Source organism: Oncorhynchus tshawytscha, linkage group LG18 (genome assembly GCF_018296145.1).
Source record: "Oncorhynchus tshawytscha isolate Ot180627B linkage group LG18, Otsh_v2.0, whole genome shotgun sequence".
NCBI lineage: Eukaryota > Metazoa > Chordata > Actinopteri > Salmoniformes > Salmonidae > Oncorhynchus > Oncorhynchus tshawytscha.
The window spans coordinates 28,910,876-28,935,093 of NC_056446.1; the positions used below are offsets into that span (position 1 = coordinate 28,910,876).

At 44.1% G+C, this 24,218-nt stretch overlaps 2 protein-coding genes across 3 annotated transcripts in view; both read right to left on the reverse strand.

Moving 5' to 3' along the window:
* Positions 1-20,712, reverse strand: part of LOC112217830 (leucine-rich repeat and fibronectin type-III domain-containing protein 5-like) — a 30,554-nt gene extending 9,842 nt beyond the window's left edge. Inside the window, exon 1 of one of the 2 annotated variants that reach the window (XM_024378407.2) lies at positions 19,991-20,712. The gene's annotated coding sequence lies outside the window, so the exon portion shown is untranslated. Of the gene's footprint in view, positions 1-8,254; positions 8,367-19,990 lie in introns of those variants that run through there. The other variant, XM_042300905.1, reaches the window with a different exon arrangement.
* Positions 20,713-22,123: 1,411 nt separating this feature from the next.
* Positions 22,124-24,093, reverse strand: LOC112218110 (sterile alpha motif domain-containing protein 15). The gene is made up of 3 exons (XM_024378707.2): positions 23,640-24,093; positions 23,339-23,437; positions 22,124-22,483 (listed from the first exon to the last, which is right to left on the reverse strand). Exons 1-3 carry the CDS (start codon positions 23,709-23,711, stop codon positions 22,313-22,315), a joined length of 342 nt encoding a protein of 113 aa, XP_024234475.1. The 5' UTR covers positions 23,712-24,093; the 3' UTR covers positions 22,124-22,312.
* Positions 24,094-24,218: the final 125 nt, after the last annotated feature.

Below are 24,218 nucleotides of genomic sequence, written 5' to 3' on the forward strand. Positions count from 1 at the left end.
GAAATTCGACTTTGCTCTCATGTCCAGAGATTCCACCTTGCCTCCAAGTCATCATGGAAGTTCCCGATGATCCCGTTGCCGAGAGAACCCGAGGCCTCCCGACTTTCCCTGAGAGTCGAAGGAGATGGCTGAATCACCGCTTCCCGAGCCTATGCAACTACGTAGAGCTGGGCTATTGCCAGCGGAACGGCAATACAGGATCAACACAAAGAGTTCTGGCTGGAAGGTGCGGAATTGGCTGGAAGGGGCGAAACACCCATTCATCTTATGGACCGACAACAAAAATCTGGAGTATCTCCTCACCGTCAAACGCCTCAACTCCAGGCAAGCTAGATGGGCCCTGCTGTTCACATGGTTCAACTTCTCCCTCTCATATTGGCCGGGATCCAAGAATGTCAAGCCGGATGCACTGTCTCGCTGTTATAGCTCCACGGCTATTACCCTGGAGCCTGAGACCATCCTTCCCACCTCGTGCCTGGCAACAACACTCAGCTGGGGTATAGGGAAACAGGTCCGGGAGGCACAGCATTCCCAGCCGAACCCCGGCTTCGCGGTCCTGGAGTGGGCTCATTCCTCTAGACTGGCCTGCCACCCGGGGTCCCGCCAGACCCTGGCATTTGTGCGACAATGCTTTTGATGGCCCATCATAGTCCCTAATGTCTCCGCATTCGTCGCCGCTTGCACAGTGTGTGCTCAGAACCAGACTCCTCAGCAAGTTCCGGCTGGCATTCTGCAATCTCTGCCTGTTCCTCACCGTTCCTGGTCCCACATATCCCTGGATTTCGTCATGGGTCTCCCCCCGTTTGAGGGCAACACTGTCATCCTGACTATGGTCGGCCAGTTTTCCAAGACCACCCACTTCATTCCTCTCCCCAGACTACCCTTGGCCAAGGAGACGGCCCAGCTCATGGTGCAGCACCTCTTCCGGATCTATAGACTGGCCGTGGACATGTCACTGACCGGGGTTCTCAGTTCTTGTCCCAGTTCTGGAACACCTTCTCAGCAGCAGGGATCAAGCTTACATGCCCAGCCAAGCCCTAGGTGAGCGCTGTCAATGGTTAGCCACCAAACTAAAGTCTCTCACGAATCTCCGGTAGAAACCCCAAAAACACTGGACTTGCTTGACTGTGCTGGGCCGCGGCCAGTTGACCACCGATTCTACCTTTTGGGAGTTCATCCATACACAGTCCTGAGATGATGTACCCCAGGATGGAGATCTGAGGAATGGAAAATTCAGACTTTTAGGCCTTCACGAACAACTGGTGAGATAGGAGTCTTTGAAGAACCTGGGGAACATGTTGGATATGTTCCACCATGGACCTAGAGAAGATGAGGATGTCATTCAGGTACACAAACATGAACTGATGAAGGAAGTTGCGCAGCACGTCATTAACCAGGGCCTGGAAAATGGCTGGAGCATTTGTAAGTCCAAACAGCATGACAAGGTATTCATAATGTCCATTTGGGGTGTTGAACACTGTCTTCCGCTCGTCTCCCTGTCTGATGCGCACCAGATTGCATGCCTTCCGTAAATCCAATTTTGAGAAAACTGTAGCACCCTGGAGTCTCTCAAAGGCTGACAACATAAGAGGAAGAGGGTAACGGTTCTTCATGGTAATGTTATTTAAACCCTAGTAAACAATACATGGACGTAATCCCCCATCCCCCTTTCCAACAAAGAAAAAACCTGCTCCTGCAGGTGAAGTGGACGGCCGAATAACACCAGCCGCCAGCGCCTCCTTAAAACCTCTCTAGGGTTCGTGCCGTCCCACCTGGCCAACATCCAGTGAGATTGCAGAGCGCCAAATTCAAATACAGAAATGCTCATTATAAAAATTCAGAAAACAAAACATATTTTACATAGGTTTAAAGATTAACTTCTTGTTAAACCAACCACAGTGTCATATTTATAAAATGCTTTTCGGCAAAAGCATACCTAGCCCAGAACATACCTAGCCCAGAACATAGCCCAGTTGTCAAATTATTACAAACAGTAACCAGCCAAGCAGAAGCATTACAAAACTCAGAAATAGAGATCAAATTCATCCCTTACCTTTGATGATCTTCATATGGTGGCAATCAGAGGACATTCATTTACTCAATAAATGTTCCTTTTGTTCGATGAAGTCTCTTTATATCCAAAAACCTCCATTTTGTTAGCGTGTTTTCTTCAGTAATCCACAGGCTCAAACGCAGTCAAAACAATCAGACAAAAAAATCCAAATTGTATCCCTAAAGTTCATAGAAACATGTCAAATGATGTTTATATTCAATCCTCAGGTTGTTTTTTAGCCTAAATGATATATAACATTTCAACCGGACAATAATGTCGTCAATATATAAGGTAAACAAGAAATGCACTCACTCGGGATTGCGCATGAAAAAGCTCTGTGACACCCTCATTTATAAGAATACAAGCCTGAAATGATTGTTGACATATAGTGGAAGGCATAGGAACTGCAAATGGAGTCCTAAGTCAATGGATACTGTAATGGCATTGAATAGAAAACTACAAAACCAACAAACAAAAAAACTTCCTGAATGGATTTTTCTCAGGTTTTCGCCTGCTAAATCAGTTCTGTTATACTCACAGACACTATTTTAACAGTTTTGGAAACTGTAGAGTGTTTTCTATCCAAATCTACCAGTTATATGCAAATCATTACGAATGCTGCCCCCTACCCTAGAGAAGTTAACATAATTGTTCATGACTGCGGTCTCTGGACCTGAGAGAGAACACAGCCCTCGGAGGAGTGGTGCCGGGCAGGAGGTTGATTGCACAATCGTAGAACCTGTGAGGAGGCAGTTCACTGGCCCTTCATTTTCAGAAGACCTGACCCATATCGCAGTAATCCCGAGGTACGCGGTTGGCCGGAAGCAAGGTGCGTAATGTGTCGGGAGCTGGAGACTGTATCTGACTCGCCAGTATTCTCCTGTCTACTGACGAGTCATCCCGTTTCCCGTCAGCTCGGGACAGAAGGCACAGAAATGTCCAGACTGTCCACAGTAAAGACAACGTTGCTCGTTAATCCTGTGCCTTCTCTCCAGAGCAGAAAGTCTTGTGCGTCCCAATTGCATTGGCTCCTCTGAAGGATATGAAGGAGAACCAGAGCCGAATTGAGAACTCTAACAGGGTACAGGACAAACAAACTCAGCATAAGGCAGTGGAACAAACAAAAAATCGACTCCCTTAGCGGAACCTGAAATACTGGAAACAACTCGGAACCCCTCCTTCCTCTCATGACGACGTTCCCGAAGCCGGTTGTCAATCCGGCTGGCCAGAACGATAACCTCCCCCAGAGTGTCAGGGTTGTCCAGGGAAGCCAGTTCATCCTTGAGAACCTCACTGAGTCCGTTCAGAAAGGCTGAGTGAAGGGCCTCTGTATTCCAACCGCTCTCAGTGGCGAGTGTCCGAAAGTCAATGGCGTAATCAGCTATGCTCCTGCTGCCCTGCCAAAGCACAATGAGTCTTTGAGCAGCGTTCCTGCCACTGATGGTGTGATCAAAAACCCTCTTCATCTCCTGGGTAAAGCTTTGCCAATTAAATCAAATGTCTGATTGCTGCTCCCATATGGCTGTGGCCTGGGCCAGAGCCCGTCCTGAGAGCAAGGAGATGACGTATGCCACTCTGGAACGCTCTGTGGGAAATGTTGATGCCTGCAGCTTGAAGGCCAGCGAGCATTGGAGCAGGAACCCACGACACCTCCCAGGATGCCCCTCATATCGCTCCGGTGCCGGGAGATGAGTCTCCCAAGGGGATGCTGAGCTGGTAGGGAGTGGAGGGTTAGGAACAGCCACAGATGCAGCAGCCGTCTGCTCCCATCTGTCCTGTCTGCAGAGAGGACAAAAGAGTTCTTAAATCATCCGACAATGTCTGCAGCTGAGCCTCATGGCGACCAATCACAATTCCATGGTGGGTGAGGGCCGACCGTAAATTGTGGAGTTCTGAATGTTCCTCGGACGACTGAGAAATCTCTGCTGGGTCCATTGTAGGCTTAGGTCTACTGTAGCAATAATGCTAGTACAAACTCGAACCCAGGTGCTGAGAAACACAGCAAGCAGAGATAAGAGTAAATCCAGAACTTTTACTCATAGTCTTAACAGAAACAAGGCAACCGCACAAGAGCACACAAATAAAACATGAGACCTAAGCAAAGATACAGACCAACTGAGGAACCTCAATAACAAGGCAACCAGGTGAACAGAGAAAGTAATTAAACACAGGTGAATCCAATAAGTTATAATCAGGGTAACCTGGAAACTAGAAAACAGGGTAAGGATGCCCTCCAGGGATAACCTAAGGAAACAACAATCAAATAACAGGGAAACTGTGACACTTGGTCGTTCCAAACTTCTTCCATTTAAGAATGATGGAGGCCACTGTGTTCTTTGGGATCTTCAATGCTGCAGAAATGGTTTGGTACCCTTCCCCGGATCTGTGCCTCGACACAATCCAGTCTCGGAGCTCTATTGACAATTTCTTCGACCTCATGGCCTGGTTTGTGTTTTGACATGCACTGTCAACTGTGGGACCTTATATAGACAGGTGTGCTCCTTTCCAAATCATGTCAAATCAATTGAATTTACCACAGGTGGACTCCAATCAAGCTGTAGAAACATTTCCAGAATGATCAATGGAAACAGGATGGACCTGAGCTCAATTTCGAGTCTTGTAGCCAGTGGGGATTTTATTATATAAATCTAAAAATTAAAAATAAATATGGAATGCATGCCAGCAAAGCCACAACACAACACTAAACAATACATTAATTGCACTATGGCCTACATAAACCTATCCCAACAGCAGAGTCCCAACAGCAGTCCCAACACCTTACCACTGCTACATCTGACTATCAGCGGAGCCTTGTCGGGCAGCGAAACAGTTCATTCAGCCTCATTTACTGCCTCTTAAAAAACATAACTGATATGGCTGACTTGCTTTAACAAATGTGATGTCTGCTGACAATTGAGATGTACAAACTATAGCATAAGGGGATGACAAGCGGATAAGAGACAATCCGTAATTTTGATTAAGACATTAATGAGCGAGCTAGGACGGATGTAGTCAATGTAACTATTTGTTCAGCACTTTTGAAATGTACAGCGACAGAATTCAGAACATGAGCCGTTCTTACAGTGTTCTCCCTGTACACCAAGTCAGAACCATAGGATAAATAAAGGGGAATATAAGCAGACAATGAAACCTCTTACAATATTCAATGATTAAATTTCTCAAAAACAGGTTATAGGCTAGATGTGCACCACCAAGTCAGAACAGTAGGCGAAATTAAGAGGTGAAAATAGACCAAATTATTAGGATGAGGCACATGGGCTACTAACAACAGCTTACTACACAACATACACTTAGTATTACTTTCTTAGCTACTGTATACATATCTCCCTGGCATATTACATAATTTATGCAGCAGCAGAACAGGCCCAGACGGCATCCCCAGCCGCACCCTCAGAGCATGCACAGACCAGCTGGCTGGTGTGTTTACGGACATATTCAATCAATCCTTATCCCAGTCTGCTGTTCCCACATGCTTCAAGAGGGCCACCATTGTTCCTGTTCCCAAAAAAGCTAATTTCTTCTAATTTCAGGTAACTGAGCTAAACCGCCCCGTAGCACTCACTAGTCAAGGACCCTATCACCTCCACCCTACCTGACACCCTAGACCCACTCCAATTTGCTTACTGCCCAAATAGGTCCACAGACGATGCAATCTCAACCACACTGCACACTGCCCTAACCCATCTGGACAAGAGGAATACCTATGTGAGAATGCTGTTCATCGACTACAGCTCAGCATTTAACACCATAGTACCCTCCAAACTCGTCATCAAGCTTGAGACCCTGGGTCTCGACCCTGCCCTGTGCAACTGGGTACTGGACTTCCTGACGGGCCGCCCCCCAGGTGGTGAAGGTAGGTAACAACATCTCCACCCCGCTGATCCTCAACACTGGGGCCCCACAAGGGTGCGTTCTGAGCCCTCTCCTGTACTCCCTGTTCACCCACGACTGCATGGCCATGCATGCCTCCAACTCAATCGTCAAGTTTGCGGACGACACAACAGTGGTAGGCTTGATTACCAACAACGACGAGACGGCCTACAGGGAGGAGGTGAGGGCCCTCGGAGTGTGGTGTCAGGAAAATAACCTCACACTCAACGTCAACAAAAATAAGGAGATGATTGTGGACTTCAGGAAACAGCAGAGGGAACACCCCCCTATCCACATCGATGGGACAGTGGTGGAGAGGGTAGTAAGTTTTAAGTTCCTCGGCGTACACATCACAGACAAACTGAATTGGTCCACCCACACAGACAGCATCGTGAAGAAGGTGCAGCAGCGCCTCTTCAACCTCAGGAGGCTGAAGAAATTCGGCTTGTCACCAAAAGCACTCACAAACTTCTACAGATGCACAATCGAGAGCATCCTGTCGGGCTGTATCACCGCCTGGTACGGCAACTGCTCCACCCACAACCTTCCTTCACAGGAAGGCCATAAAGATCATCAAGGACAACAACCACCTGAGCCACTGCCTGTTCACCCCGCTATCATCCAGAAGGCGAGGTGAGTACAGGTGCATCAAAGCTGGGACCGAGAGACTGAAAAACAGCTTCTATCTCAAGGCCATCAGACTGTTAAACAGCCACCTGTTACGATCGACTAGGAGTGGTGGGTGGAATCAGGCGCAGAGAGCAGGGTTCAGTCTTTCCTTTCAAATGTATTCCCCAGCGCAACAAAACAGTCACGCCAACACAGAGGGCGTATATATGTTGCCTGTACAAACAACAGGACAAAACAGTCCCGCCAACACAGAGGGCGTATATACGTTGCCTGTCCAAACAACAGGACAAAACAGTCACGCCAACACAGAGGGCGTATATACGTTGCCTGTCCAAACAACAGGACAAAACAGTCCCGCCAACACAGAGGGCGTATATACGTTGCCTGTCCAAACAACAGGACAAAACAGTCACGCCAACACAGAGGGCGTATATACGTTGCCTGTCCAAACAACAGGACAAAACAGTCCCGCCAACATAGAGGGCGTATATACGTTGCCTGTCCAAACAACAGGACAAAACAGTCCCGCCAACACAGAGGGCGTATATACGTTGCCTGTCCAAACAACAGGACAAAACAGTCACGCCAACACAGAGGGCGTATATACGTTGCCTGTCCAAACAACAGGACAAAACAGTCACGCCAACACAGAGGGCGTATATACGTTGCCTGTCCAAACAACAGGACAAAACAGTCCCGCCAACACAGAGGGCGTATATACGTTGCCTGTCCAAACAACAGGACAAAACAGTCACGCCAACACAGAGGGCGTATATACGTTGCCTGTCCAAACAACAGGACAAAACAGTCCCGCCAACACAGAGGGCGTATATACGTTGCCTGTCCAAACAACAGGACAAAATAGTCCGGAGAATAAATACAGGAATAAATCACACCATCAAACACAGAGTAACAAAAAACAAGCCCGCACAAATACCCAGCGGGCCTAGTGCCCTTAAATACCCTACAAACAAACCCTAATACAAAACAGGTGTAACCAATTACCCAATAACCCAAAACAAACGGAAAGGGAATCGATGGCAGCTAATAGGCCGGCGACGACGACCGCCGAGCACCGCCCGAACAGGAAGAGGCACCATCTTCGGCGAGGTTCGTGACACCACCACTAACATTGAGTGGCTGCTGCCAACACACTGACTCAACTCCAGCCACTTTAGTAATGGGAATTGATGGGAATTGATGTAAAATATATCACTAGCCACTTTAAACAATGCTACTTAATATAATGTTTACATACCCTACATTATTAATCTCATATGTATACGTATATACTGTACTCTATATCATCTACTGCATCTTTATGTAATACATGTATCACTAGCCATTTTAAACTATGCCACTTTGTTTACATACCCTACATTACTCATCTCATATTTATATACAGTACTCGATACCATCTACTGCATCTTGCCAATGCCGCTCTGTACCATCACTCATTCATATATCTTTATGTACATATTCTTTATCCCTTTACACTTGTTTGTATAAGGTAGTAGTTTCGGAATTGTTAGTTAGATTACTCGTTGGTTATTACTGCATTGTCGGAACTAGAAGCACAAGCATTTCGCTACACTCGCATTAACATCTGCTAACCATGTGTATGTGACAAATAAATTTTATTTTATTTGATTTGAGCATACAATACATTTTTGGACTCACCTTGTTGTGCTGTGCTCACTTGAACAAGAAGGTGGTGTGGTGGTCCTTCGTGGGCAAATTTGGTCATCAAACACAGCAATATAATTTTAGAGAGAGCAGAGCACACACTGTCTCCCTGATCTGACATTCTAATGAACACCGCTGCTATGACTACAATACATCAAATTCCCTTAGAGAACAGGTTTATGAACCTGTTTTATAGATATTTTTACCACTACTGAGTACAACAGTTATAGAAATCTGTTGACTCCCTGTCCTGTGTTGACTGCTCTGTTGGCTGGTGCTGGTGAAAGGGGAGTAGTAGCCCTAGCAGAGAGGTCCGAAGTAAAGTCAATAACAAAAGGACTATGGTGTAATTGTTAAATGGACAAGTTATGACTCCTTAAGCATGGCAAATGATCCTGACCCATAGTGGTTGTGTGTATATAAGGGTTTGCGTGTGTGTGTGTTTGTGTATGTGATAGAGATATAGTGAGTTAGTATGCGTGTCTGAGTGTGTGTTTATGTGTGTGTGTGTGTGTGCCAGCCAGCCTTCTGCTGTGCATGGCACGGCCTCTGGATGTGCAATGAGGCGGGGCGGACCTGCTACTTTCCGACTCAAATGGCACTGGAGACATGCTATTAATTCACCCCGTAGAGATGAGGCTTTTTTCACCTGTGAAAACTCAGCCAAACATGAAGAGAATGGTTACGACAGTAATCCCTGCTAAATTCGTTTTGTAAGGAAAACGGGACAACCCCATTGCCGAGACATGGGGAGCAGCAGGAAATCCATGTCAGAGCCTGTCTACCTAATTTTGCCTTTAAAACTTCTTAGGGATAGTCCCTTTTTTTCAATTTTCGCCTAAAATGACATACTACCTGCCTAACTATTTGCCTGTAACTCAGACCCTGAAGCATGGATATGCATATTCTTGGTACCATTTGAAAGGAAACACTATACCACAAGAGATCTGGTAGAAGGAAATACAAAGAAAAAAACAACCGTTTTTTTCCTATCACCATCTTTGAAATGCAAGAGAAAGGTCCCCGTTCTAGCCATGACTCTGGTTGTAATTATGATGGTGTCCACAAGATGGCAGCAGTGTATGTGCAGCCGGATAACTTGAAGCATGAGCGAACGACATAACATTTAGTGTGAAGTCACACAGGTACATTTGGGCAAATCGTAAAGGAGACATTGGCATTCATATTACATTTTTTTTACAGTCAAATCTGTATACCTGGACTCTGATTTAGCTTTTCCAGTATTAGTAGCCCTATTATAAGTTCAACATTTGCAATATAACCAGTTTTCATAACTTCCTAACTGAATATTCTTATCATTTTTGTCCAAAAGGAAAAGGCATGCTGTTGCAAAAGGTTAGCACCACATTTTGCGACAGACACGGATATTCCCATAGAGCCCAGCTCATTGGCTATCTAGCTAGCTTTATTTGACCCCGATTAGTGCTTATTTGACAAAGATACAGTCGATAAAATGAAGACCACCCGTGATGCTAGGAAGGCGTCGCTCTCTGACCAAATATGGTGTCCTATAGGATATACTACACTCCTAATGATATAGTGAAGTCTCGTTATGTTCTAGGATCTCTGAGGAATACATACGAACGTGATTTGACTGGTTGAAACAACATTTAGGGTGAGATTTTCACAGATTCCTTTCTTTGCAAATTGAACGAGTGGAAATATAAAATCGATCGTGCATGCTATATGGACCTTTTTAGGACATGAAATAGGATTTCATCTAACAAAACGACACTTCATGTTATCTCTGGGACCCTTTGGATTATAAATCAGAGCAAGATTTCAGAATGTAAGTACACATTTCACCTTCAGATGTGAATTTATCAAACCTATTGTGGTGAAAAAAGTGTTTGTTGTTAGGAGCTCTCCTCAAACAATAGCATGGCATTTTTTCGCATTAATAGCTACTGTAAATTGGACAGTGCAGTTATATTAACAAGAATTTAAGCTTTCAGCCAATATAAGACACTTGTATGTACCGACATTTGTTGTTTCTCTAAAATCTGTGATGGTGACAAAAGTCGCTGCATGATTTACAACTGTCCCGCTGACGGGACGCCGATCCTTTACGTTGGGGTTTCTACACAGCAATTTGCATAGTAAGCCACAATCATCAACTAAATGAACATATAACTTGATAATCAATTATTGAATGAATAATCTACTCAATCGTAGAATGTTAACCCTTAGAAAACATAGAGAACACACACACACACACACACAAATGATCACTACTTGTCTTTGTGAGAGGTATGGATGTGTCGAAAGCACAGAAAACACACAGCTCAGACACCCATACATACCCCACAAGACATGCCACCAGGGGTCTCTTCACTGTCCCCAAGTCAGAGCAATGACTACATGAAACTCTCTTCCACATCAAGTAACTCAATCGAGCAGTAAAATCAGATTTAAAAAACACCTCACGGCACAACACGGACTGTGAAGAGACACACAAACACGCACGCATACGCACACACCCTCTAACACATGTTCCTAATTGAAAGCAGTTTGCTAGACAACCTCCAGCTATACAAAGACACTCAGAGGCAGCAGCAGCATACCATTGTTTTAGTAGAGGATATCTACTGTATGCTTTCCCTGGGGCAGTGATTGCCCATAAAAAAGCCTTATGCAGCATCATACCCATGCATACACACCCACACACACACACACACACACACACACTTCCTTCTGCAGCAGGCCCAGTCAGGTCACGAGGGATCTGTTTTCAGATGGTGTAACGTATGCTGGGGCTCATGTAGAGAAAGCTACTGCATCATCACACTCTGCTGCTAGGCTGGGGGAGAGAGAGGGGGAGAGAAAGAGAGAGGGGGGAGAGAGAGAGACTTATACAAGATACTAACCTCAACATTAAAATCTTCAGTCAAGATCAAAATTCCAGACCTAAAATTTTGGAAAAGGGCAACCAGTGAAGAACAAACACCATTATAAATACAACCTATATTTATGTTTATTTGTTTTCCCTTTTGTATATTTCACAAGGAGTAACAGATTAAGGCCATGGTAGCATTCCAAATATCCTTATGCTGATATAAACACTTTCCGATTTGTTGACCTGGAGGGAATTGTTCAACACATTAGATAGTTTGATTAAAAACATTCCTTAATTAAACTGTCAGGTTGGGTTTAAATGGTTTAAGTAGGTCAGACCTGAACACATCATCCTGCGCGTGTGCCTGAATGCGTGCGTGCGTGCGAGTGAGTGAGTGAGTGAGTGAGTGAGTGAGTGAGTGAGTGAGTGAGTGAGTGAGTGTGTGTGTGCCTACGGGTTTGTGAAACAGAGACTGTGTGTTTGTTGAAATAGCAATTTATATCAGTGTGTCTGCCAACCTTAATGCCAACGCGATTAAGGTTGGCAGCTCTTAGGTGACATTCTCAATACCATGGCAACACCTAAACAACACTTTGGGCTGGCATGTATTTAAAGGTTCGTTCTCAGACAACCTTATACTGCATAGAGACAGTACTATTTTATTGACCTTTTGGATTCCAATGCTACTATTGCAGAGAGGTATACTACGATTGAAGCTAGATCTACTCTGGGTTTTCTAAAGTTAGTCAGCTTCAGTTAGCTTCACATTCCAGCTCAGGCTTTAATCATACTACGACAGTGGATATTGCTTGTCCGCCTAACACTAACTATAGCAGTCTTGTAACTGCGTGTGCAGGTCGCACATAAATAGTCTAACTCAACTCTTCATTGAAATAAGCGAGTCAGTGCCACATTTTTTGTATTTGTGCCGAAATCAAAATGAGAGAAGTTGTCTTGCAAATTCAGCAACTAGGTGTGATATAGGCTTTTTGAAGTGTCGTCTTCATTTTATTACTTATCGTTAATGCCGTCTTTGGTGTGCTGATCAATGCACCAGCACCTTTTTCCCTCACTCCTATCAATACAACATTGTATTAAGGCACAAACAAGTTTTACTGTGTGTGAAGTTTCAAATGCATTCCCAATTGATAAATGTCTAATGTGATAGGTATTCCTCAAATGAAGAGGATGATAATGCAATCATTGCCAGATGGAGGGGATCTGATTTCATTGGTACTCAAACAAGGGGCCAGGACTCGGGTCTGGAAGCACGCTTTGACTGCACCCACAGTATTGTTTCGGTATTGCAGTTTATCTGAATCACGGCCGAGAAAGACAATTCCCATTGAAGGCCCCATAAAGAAGTAAAATTTGAACATTCCTAATAAGACACTTTAGTCATCACCTTTGTACACAAAACCTGCATTGAATTATTCAAATTATTGTCGCTGAGGCCAATTTTTTCCCTCATCACTCACAACTGAAGATATTAACATTTTATATTCATGCTCTGATGTCATGACCCCAGCTAGCCAGGGTATGTTCCGGTTGGCTTGTTCAGCTGTCCGCGTGCTCTGTCAGAGTCTCAGGGCATGTTCGCTAGAGTGCAGGCGGAGTAATCCCAGTAAGAAAGATGGCAGCAACCACGAAACAGCATTGTACTTGTACTTCCGGCGCCGACAGAGATGGCCGCCTCGCTTCGCGTTCCTAGGAAACTATGCAGTTTTTTGTTTTTTTACGTGTTATTTCTTACACTAGTACCCCAGGTCATCTTAGGTTTCTTTACATACAGCTGACAAGAACTACTGAATATAAGATCAGCGTCAACTCACCATCAGTACGACCAAGAATATGTTTTTCGCGACGCGGATCCTGTGTTCTGCCTTACAACCAGTGTAACCGAGTGGATCACATGCAGCGACCAAAAAAAAAAAACGACTCAGAAAAAGAGGGAAACGAAGCGGTCTTCTGGTCAGACTCCGGAGACGGGCACATCGTGCACCACTCCCTAGCATTCTTCTTGCCAATGTCCAGTCTCTTGACAACAAGGTTGATGAAATCCGAGCAAGGGTAGCATTCCAGAGGGACATCAGAGACTGTAACGTTCTCTGCTTCACGGAAACATGGCTAACTGGAGAGACGCAATCCGAAGCGGTGCAGCCAGCGGGTTTCTCCACGCATCGCGCCGACAGAAACAAACATCTTTCTGGTAAGAAGAGGGGCAGGGGCGTATGTCTTATGGCCAACGTGACATGGTGTGATGAAAGAAACATACAGGAACTCAAATCCTTCTGTTCACCTGATTTAGAATTCCTCACAATCAAATGTAGACCGCATTATCTACCAAGAGAATTCTCTTCGATTATAATCACAGCCGTATATATCCCCCCAAGCAGACACATCGATGGCTCTGAACGAACTTTATTTAACTCTCTGCAAACTGGAAACGATTTATCCGGAGGCTGCATTCATTGTAGCTGGGGATTTTAACAAGGCTAATCTGAAAACAAGACTCCCTAAATTTTATCAGCATATCGATTGCGCAACCAGGGGTGGAAAGACCCTGGATCATTGTTACTCTAACTTCCGCGACGCATATAAGGCCCTGCCCCGCCCCCTTTCGGAAAAGCTGACCACGACTCCATTTTGTTGATCCCTGCCTACAGACAGAAACTAAAACAAGAAGCTCCCACGCTGAGGTCTGTCCAACGCTGGTCCGACCAAGCTGACTCCACACTCCAAGACTGCTTCCATCACGTGGACTGGGAGATGTTTCGTATTGCGTCAGACAACAACATTGACGAATACGCTGATACGGTGTGCGAGTTCATTAGAACATGCGTTGAAGATGTCGTTCCCATAGCAACGATTAAAACATTCCCTAACCAGAAACCGTGGATTGATGGCAGCATTCGTGTGAAACTGAAGGCACGAACCACTGCTTTTAATCAGGGCAAGGTGTCTGGTAACATGGCTGAATACAAACAGTGCAGCTATTCCCTCCGCAAGGCTATCAAACAAGCTAAGCGCCAGTACAGAGACAAAGTAGAATCTCAATTCAACGGCTCAGACACAAGAGGTATGTGGCAGGGTCTACAGTCAATCACGGACTACAGGAAGAAACCCAGCCCAGTCACGGACCAGGATGTCTTGCTCCCAGGCAGACTAAATAACTTTTTGCCCGCTTTGAGGACAATACAGTGCCACTGACACGGCCTGCAACGGAAACATGCGGTCTCTCCTTCACTGCAGCCGAAGTGAGTAAGACATTTAAACGTGTTAACCCTCGCAAGGCTGCAGGCCCAGACGGCATCCCCAGCCGCGCCCTCAGAGCATGCGCAGACCAGCTGGCCGGTGTGTTTACGGACATATTCAATCAATCCCTATACCAGTCTGCTGTTCCCACATGCTTCAAGAGGGCCACCATTGTTCCTGTTCCCAAGAAAGCTAAGGTAACTGAGCTAAACGACTACCGCCCCGTAGCACTCACATCCGTCATCATGAAGTGCTTTGAGAGACTAGTCAAGGACCATATCACCTCCACCCTACCTGACACCCTTGACCCACTCCAATTTGCTTACCGCCCAAATAGGTCCACAGACGATGCAATCTCAACCACACTGCACACTGCCCTAACCCATCTGGACAAGAGGAATACCTATGTGAGAATGCTGTTCATCGACTACAGCTCGGCATTCAACACCATAGTACCCTCCAAGCTCGTCATCAAGCTCGAGACCCTGGGTCTCGACCCCGCCCTGTGCAACTGGGTACTGGACTTCCTGACGGGCCGCCCCCAGGTGGTGAGGGTAGGCAACAACATCTCCTCCCCGCTGATCCTCAACACTGGGGCCCCACAAGGGTGTGTTCTGAGCCCTCTCCTGTACTCCCTGTTCACCCACGACTGCGTGGCCATGCACGCCTCCAACTCAATCATCAAGTTTGCGGACGACACAACAGTGGTAGGCTTGATTACCAACAACGACGAGACGGCCTACAGGGAGGAGGTGAGGGCCCTCGGAGTGTGGTGTCAGGAAAATAACCTCACACTCAACGTCAACAAAACTAAGGAGATGATTGTGGACTTCAGGAAACAGCAGAGGGAACACCCCCCATCCACATCGATGGAACAGTAGTGGAGAGGGTAGCAAGTTTTAAGTTCCTCGGCATACACATCACAGACAAACTGAATTGGTCCACTCACACAGACAGCATCGTGAGGAAGGCGCAGCAGCGCCTCTTCAACCTCAGGAGGCTGAAGAAATTCGGCTTGTCACCAAAAGCACTCACAAACTTCTACAGATGCACAATCGAGAGCATCCTGGCGGGCTGTATCACCGCCTGGTATGGCAACTGCACCGCCCTCAACCGTAAGGCTCTCCAGAGGGTAGTGAGGTCTGCACAACGCATCACCCGGGGCAAACTACCTGCCCTCCAGGACACCTACACCACCCGATGCTACAGGAAGGCCACAAAGATCATCAAGGACATCAACCACCCGAGCCACTGCCTGTTCACCCCGCTGCCATCCAGAAGGCGAGGTCAGTACAGGTGCATCAAAGCTGGGACCGAGAGACTGAAAAACAGCTTCTATCTCAAGGCCATCAGACTGTTAAACAGCCACCACTAACATTGAGTGGCTACTGCCAACACACTGTCAATGACACTGACTCTACTCCAGCCACTTTAATCATGGGAATCGATGGGAAATGATGTAAATATATCACTAGCCACTTTAAACAATGCTACCTTATATAATGTTACTTACCCTACATTGTTCATCTCATATGCATACGTTGATACTGTACTCTATATCATCGACTGCATCCTTATGTAATACATGTATCACTAGCCACTTTAACTATGCCACTTGGTTTACATACTTATCTCATATGTATATACTGTACTCGATATCATCTACTGTATCTTGCCTATGCTGCTCTGTACCGTCACTCATTCATATATCCTTATGTACATATTCTTTATCCCCTTACACTGTGTATGACAGTAGTTTTTTTTGGAATTGTTAGTTAGATTACTTGCTCGTTATTACTGCATTGTCGGAACTAGAAGCACAAGCATTTCGCTACACTCGCATTAACATCTGCTAACCATGTGTATGTGACAAATAAAATTTGATTTGATTTGATTTGATTTGATATGCGAGTGTGAGTAGATTTGAGTAGATATGTGAGTAGATTACATTGACAACAAAGGTCAGGCATCTCGGAGGCAGTCTCTAGTTGTTATTATACCTCACTACCCTCAAATCGCAGCTCAGCCACTTCATTCAGGATAAATGGAGTTAGCCCTGTGTTAGCCTGCCCGGGAGCAGGTTAGTTCTGAAGGATTCATTGCCATAGAAATGTACCTGGCTAAAAGGTGAGCCACTTCCGTGGTACCGGTTATCCAGGGTTGAACTCAGAGTTGACCAAAGTTACCTCAATAACTCCGTAAACCATGTGCGTAGTATAGGGCTCTGGGCTCTGGTCCTGTTCATAGATAACTTATTTGGGACTGGGGGGCAGTATTGAGTAGCTTGGATGAATAAGGTGCCCAGAGTAAACTGCCTGCTACTCAGTCCCAGTTGCTAATATATGCATATTATTGGTAGATTTGGATGGAAAACACTCTGAAGTTTCTAAAACTGTTTGAATGATGTCTGTGAGCATAACAGAACTCATATGACAGGCAAAAACCTGAGAAAAAAATCCAACCAGGAAATGGGAAATCTGAGGTTTGTAGTTTTTTAAGTCATTGCATATCAAATATTCAGTGTCTATGGGGTCATATTGCACTTCCTAAGGCTTCCACTAGATCTCAACAGTCTTTAGAACCTTGTTTGAGACTTCTACTGTGAAGGAGGGGGGAATGAGAGCTGATTGAGTCAGGGGTCTGCCAGAGTGGCATGAGCTGATCACGCACACTCACGTGAGAGTTAGCTGCGTTCCATTGCATTTCTAAAGACAAAGGAATTCTCCGGTTGAAACATTATTGAAGATTTATGATAAAAAAACATCCTAAAGATTGATTCTATACTTTGTTTGACATGTTTCTACGAACTATAATATTACTTTTTGTCTGAACTTTCACCTGGACTTGCCCGCACCTTGTGAGTTTGGATTGTGTACTAAACGCGCGAACAAAAAGGAGGTATTTGGACATAAATGATGGACTTTATCGAACAAAACAAACATTTGTTGTGGAACTGGGATTCATGGGAGTGCATTCTGATGAAGATCATCAAAGGTAAGTGAATATTTATAATGCTATTTCTGACTTCTGTTGACTCCACAACATGGCGGGTATCTGCACGGCTTGTTTTTGTGTCTGAGCGCCGTACTCAGATTATTGCATGGTTTGCTTTTTCCGTAAAGTTTTTAAAAAATCTGACACAGCGGTTGCATTAAGGAGAAGTGGATCTAAAATTCCATGCATAGCATTTGTATCTTTTAGCAATGTTTATTATGAGTATTTCTGTAAATTGATGTGGCTCTCTGCAAAATCACCGGATGTTTTGGAACTACTGAACATAACACGCCAATGTAAACTGAAATTTTTGGATATAAATATGAACTTTATTGAACAAATCATACATGTATTGTGTAACATGAAGTCCTATGAGTGTCATCTGATGAAGATCATCAAAGGTTAGTGATTCATTTTATCTCTATTTCTGTGATCTTCTCTTTGGCTGGAAAAATGGCTGTGTTTTTCTGGGACTATGTACTGACCAAAAATAATCGTTTGGTGTGTTTTCGTCGTCAAGCCTTTTTGAAAAATCAGACACTGTGGCTGGATTTACAACAAGTTTATCTTTAAAATGGTGTAAAATACTTGTATGTTTGAGGAATTTTAATTATGGGATTTCTGTTGTTTTGAATTTGGCGCCCTGCAATTTCACTGGCTGTTGGCGAGGAGGGATGCTACCGTCCCACATATCCCAGAGAGGATAACTGCTGGTGTTTTGTTGGCCATTGTGGTCATACTTTATTGATTTCTGAATGATGGAGGAAAAAGTTAATTACATTTAGGATAGCTGAATGAATGGGGTGACTGAATCAAACTGATCTTATAGGTCTTTCTATCTCTCACACACACACACACACACACACACACACCGTCAGACACGGAGGCATAAAATAATGCTTCATACCTTCCATTTTCTTCCCACTGATATAAGATGTAACCTGGCTGAAGTTAGCTTAACCCTGGATGTAATGAGCTGCCAGCTACGTTCTCTAGTGGATGAGATCCCAAAGGGCTGTGAGGTCTGGGGTGTTGCTGGTTCAGTTTCACCATGGAGAAGGGCATCTTAGCATGCTGAGTGAACTGGCCCCGCTGTATCAATAGACCTGCTTTCAGAGCTGAAATGTTCATTGAGGTGTGAGCCATCCTTTTCCCTTTGGCCTGAAGATTCAAAAATGCATCTGTTTTTTTTTAGAGAGAGAATGGCTTATTTCTCCAGGCAAATACATCCAATCCTATGGGCCGAATAATCAATAGGCCAACCGTTTCCTTTCCTATTGAATATGTTGTGCTTTCAGCAAGCTACTGTGGCGTAGGCAATGTAAGTTTGGTCGATGTGCTCATTCTGCTTAAGCCCAAGCCACAGCTCTTTTTATGAGTTGGTGGTGGAAGGAACTATACTACTTTCTATGCACATCTCTCACTTTTTAGACTACGAATCATGTTTGTGAAAGACATAAGCATGGTCTTTAATGGGAAGGCTATGTGGTGATTAATATTGTTAATGTGTGATATTGAATATAGAAAGTGATCAATGATGAAGTTGTAGCCTTTCTGGCAGTCAGCAAAAAAATATCAGTGAAATGAGGCATTCATGGGATATGGTGTGCTAGTCACAATTGTGCTTCTCAGGCTCCCATGAATAATAAGATAGATGATAACCAACACAGACACAACAATAAGAAACATGTTTATAACTCATTAGGGTCACATTCACATATCAGAGACCTGTATCAACATAAATATGTTTGACTAACCTATACCTTGTCCAGTCCTTAATTAATTTGGCTGCTTTAGTCAATCCGGGCTAATTTATTATATGCTATATAACAACATAACAAGTGAATGACAAATGCCTCATTTGCATTTTAGTAAGGGATGTTTATGGCATTAATTAAGCGTGGGTATATTTTCTTCTCTCTTAGCACTGCAAGTTATCTTGGTTGGACTGATAAGAACTCATATCATGCCGAGCACGAGCGCAGTCATTTCATATCTTAATTCAATCTGATGTGATCCACCATGCATCTGTAAGTGGACAAGACGATAATGGGTACATTACCTAGAAAAATAAAATAAAAACCTCAACATGCAAGCAAGGGGGTTCTATAAATACACATTTAATCTGACCGCGCCTTTCTCATCATATGATGGGAATTTTTGACCTTGCAGTGTTATAGTGTTATGGGGCTACCGAGTGCCGCAGCGGTCTAAGGCTCTGCATCTCAGTGCAAGAGGCGTCCTGGTTCGAATCCAGGCTGTATCACATCCGGCCGTGATTGGGAGTCCCATAGGGCGGCGCACAATTGGCACTGCGTCGTCTGGGTAGGCCATCATTGTAAATAATAATTAGTTCTTAACTGACTTGCCTAGTTAAATAAAAAATAAAAAGCTTTTCAACTATACTATTTAGGAGATTACTCACGTTTTCACATAGCCTACTCCGGCGTGAGAGAGGCAATTAGGATGGGATCCTCATTGCACTAAAAACCGTACCGCTGCTCCCCATGCAATTTCCTCAAATGCGATTCCCCAAAAGAGTTCAACAGCAATGTGATGCAGATGCTAACGTTTATTAATGTATGGTATATAAAATGGGCTATAAAATATAGGTAAAAGTTTACCTTGAAGACGGAACATCAGTTATGTTCGATCTAGGGTGGTACCGCGTACATTCTTCAACAAATGCTGTTATGAACGCCAATGCATTTTGACAGAATTCTGTGCAATGTAAATGGGGGTTCCTTGACTCAGGACCCCAAAAATGTGCGCTGGATCCTACAATAGTCTGTGACAATGGCCTTCGAAACCGCCGATGCCCTTCAAGAAATCCATGACCAGCATACAAAGCAACATTCCAACGCTTTCCTTCCCTGGTTGATCTTCGTGGAAAATGCTCACTGGAAGTTGCCTATCTAAAAAAAAACTGCAGGTGAATAGGGTCCCGCTGTCGCTTTGAGGGTGCAGCTTTGCAGCTTTCCAGCTTCAACACAGTGGCTTGACTCTGCGCATTCCACCAGCATGCACCGTTTAGCAGAGAAAACGCCTTTGAAGAGACAGGCAGCTATCTATTCGGCGCTGTCTACTGACGGCGGGTGCTGAATTTGGATCGCGTTACAGCAGCCAAATGTTTGCATCGCTTTTTGTCAGCAGGTCCGCGGATGATATGCTGGCTCAACGCGACCTAATTCAGACGGACACCCCGCCAGACCCAATGTGTCCTCCGGTCTGGACGTCACAGATGTCGTTGACTACTGTCAACCTTTCCCCGCCACCGAGCCAGCTCCATTTCGCGGGTGGATAGAGGTGCTGTGCCTGGAATGGTAATAGAGGGTGCCCCCAGCACTAGGGATCATTTGTGCATTTATCCAGACAGATGCAGTGCTTCCCAGCACAATCTTAAAACTGTAGTTTACTGCTTCATTAATTTAGTCAGAACTCAACTGCACATCTGACAATGCAGTATCCCTATAGTATGCAAATATATATATATAAAAAAATGAATTACCATCTTATTTGTCATCACAAATAATTATGAGTTCACCACATTTATGAGCAAGCACTAAGCCAATTAAGCTCAATGATTTCATGCAGTGAGACATACACACACACAATCTAATTGGTTCATAATAAGAATAGATCTGCTGCAGCTCTGCAAACAAATAAAGCACACAAATAACAGCAACTGTAGCCTAGGCACCTGTGGTTAGGACCCTATATATAATATCCTTACAATGTGTATCATGTACTGGCAAATTGAAAAACAGCCTTGTACTATATGCTAAATTCAGCATCTTTCAACCTAACTATTTCTGCATTATACAAGGCAACATCCTTCTCATGCCAAACAAGGGTGTTTGGCAAGAAAATGACAGGTTGGCTATAACCGCCTTGGCACTCCCTGCTTTGCCTCTCGCACCTACTCCTCAGGCTAAAGCACAGGGCTAGCCACAGGCTATTGCTGATGTGTTTATGTAATGGAGGTGCTTCAGTGATTTACAACCTTGCTTGAGACCTGAAGACTTGCGTTAGCTACCTGAGCTGTGTAGGCTTTAGATCAGCGGGCTAACATGGTATTGTGGCATGAAGACGTGATGAAGATGCCTGGGAATGATACCTCTGAGGTCATCTTATCATCTTCTGCACTTCTTCACGTTGAAAATGCACTTAACACAGGTGTTCTCTGAGTGCGTTCTCTTAACAGGAAATATGACTCTTCCTCAGAACAAATACATTCCTGCCTCTTACCACAGCAATTCATAATACACAAAGTGTCGGGTTTCATCTAATACAGCACTACACTGAGGATCTCTACTGCAGATCAATACAGCCTCATTCAGACACTGTATACAGGCACGGTTCAGATCAATAAAGACAGCTTGTGCCCAAGGTGTTGGAATGAAGGGATCTGTGGTAATTTCAAGAGCCTTTTGAGTTTTCCTCTGTCTAATACATTATTTTAGGATGCAGAAAACGACATCCTGTTGTTGTACCTTGCATTACCTAGTTAATCAATAAAGGACATTGTAATGAGGAAACTGTGTGCCAACTGTTCATGGACCAATTGAGTATTCATTTCATTCAATAAACCTTCATACTCTGTCGGTCCATGCATAAGTGGAACATAGCCTTAAGGGGCCTTTGGCTTAGAATATTTATCTGTTTTCATGCACACTATGTCAGGAGGTCTAGACCCTTTGGCACAGCAGGTAGTGCACAATCACATTATTACAAATGAAATCATCTGAAAAACTAAATGCACACCCCAGAACACCAATTTAATCACAAAATGCCTTACAAAGCACTGTCTTGATATAGTGTCTCAACATCTGTAATAGCATGGAATATTGTTGTCTCATCATTCACAACTAACATCATCTTACAAACAACACACTGACAGACAGCTCATTCATTCATGTTTCTTTTATCAGACGGACAGATTCCATTCATTGTTTCCTGTCGAGGAACTGTGTGTAGGTGAAGGAATCGGCCCAGTCCCCTGTTCTGCTCTTCTTCTCCAGGAACAGGCCCATGCTGTCTCTGGGGGGGTCTGCGATGCTGCGGCTCCACAGCGGCTCTGATGTCCCCAGCAGCTCACGCACATGGGCAGAGATGGCCTACAGGGGGGTATAACACAGGGAGAAGGAGCTGAGTCAAACCATAGGCTACTAAAATATATGTGTCACGTTCAGTAGGGTACGTTGTAGAATGTTCAGATTGAAATGTATTGCATTTTAGAATAGATATGCCCCTCTGAAATGTATACACTCTTAGAAAAGAAGATGCTATCTAGAACCTAAAAGGGTTCTTCGGCTGTCCCCATAGGAGAACCCGTTGAACAACCCTTTTTGGTTCCAGGTTCCACCCTTTCCACAGAGGGTTCTACCTGGAACCCAAAAGGGTTCTCCTGTGGGGACTGCCGAAGAACCTGTTTGGAATCTAAGAGTGTAGAGTGAGGAAGAAATGGCAGCTTTACTCATAGTATTTCTATCTGCAATAATCAGTTCGTTGCCCACTCCTAATTACAGGGGTGTTCAGGGCTGATAACCCTAACTCCCACAAGCATTAATTTATAAATGAGAGCATCACCTTGCACATTAGAAATATAAACCCTGGTCCAGTTTAGCTGCTATCACCTGGTGAGTTGGCCTATGAAATAGGAATTATTATCTGTGCTGCATCTGATTTTCTGCATTTGGATGTGTATGATATAGCATGTTGTGCGGCCTATCATTAAAAATTAGCCTACAACTGAGATGGGAAGATTGTCCAATGCTTTCTTATTTGGGTTGGAACAGTCCTGCACACATTCATGTTGGCGCTCCCAGGAAGATTTAGTGCAGAGATTACTGGAGTCTAGCCTATTTCTACTTTCCATTCAGACTTTTTAATTCAAAAATAACTCTATCGAAATGAAAAGTAAGTCAAATAAAAACGTAGAATTTGAAAGCTTTGTAGGACCATCTCCTTACCTTCATATCCTCAAAGTCTGTGATTCCTAATCTTGGCAGATAGCAGCAATTTACATAAATCAGCTTTTTACCTGTGATGAGGTTCTCAGTGAAACAGGCCTGGGGGGATAAAGACAGAGCTGTTGAATAAGTGTCTCTCTATCACCAAAGTAGCCCACGCCTGGACTGCTTCTGTCTAAGCCACATTATTATAAAGTTACTCTGATGCTAGGCTAGCTAAAATAAAACTGGAAAGTTACTTGGCATTGTGAATAAATTAGTAACTAAGTCACTTAATTGTTAACTTAATATGTTTACTCACTGTATAATGTGGATATCCTAAGGATATTATCCATTTTGCCACGTCCTGGCAACTCCAGTGAAGGAACGCCATCTTGCCTGTGTGTCTGTTACCATAGAAACTGCCACCTGTCGGGAAAGGTGCTAATGTATCTGTCTCATAAATATAACATGTTAGGTAAGCACTGAAATACTTTCAAATGCATCCTGATGTAACTTATTTATAGCAGTAAAACTCAGACCAAGGTCAATATAAAAAGTGTCTGTCACATTATAAATAGTGGAATCCGAAATAAGTAATACGTCATTTCAAGTGACTAATTGAATATGCTCTATTCTATTTATATTCTACGATATGCAATACTATTCTGATGTATTCTACCATGTTTGCTCTATTCTATTTATATTCTACGATATCCAATAATATTCTAATGTATTCTACCATGTTTGAAAGAAGACACTTGTTCTCACGTCTTCGTTCGATAAGGAAAAAAATTGTGTAAATTAGAATGATGGACTCTACTTGGGATCAATGAAAGAGATGTAACAGAGTACTCATTTTCGTGTCAGCGAAGACTGGTCGCAATCATTAAAGGCCAGC

Bases quoted from the DNA above. Each gene is read 5' to 3' on its own strand.
- LOC112218110 (XM_024378707.2), bottom strand. From the start codon at position 23,711: ATGGCGTTCCTTCACTGGAGTTGCCAGGACGTGGCAAAATGGATAATA. The intron at 23,438-23,639 runs GTGAGTAAACAT...TTATCCCCCCAG, and splicing joins TAGGATATCCACATTATACA to GCCTGTTTCACTGAGAACCT. The intron at 22,484-23,338 runs GTAAGGAGATGG...ACCCCCCTGTAG, and splicing joins CAGACTTTGAGGATATGAAG to GCCATCTCTGCCCATGTGCG.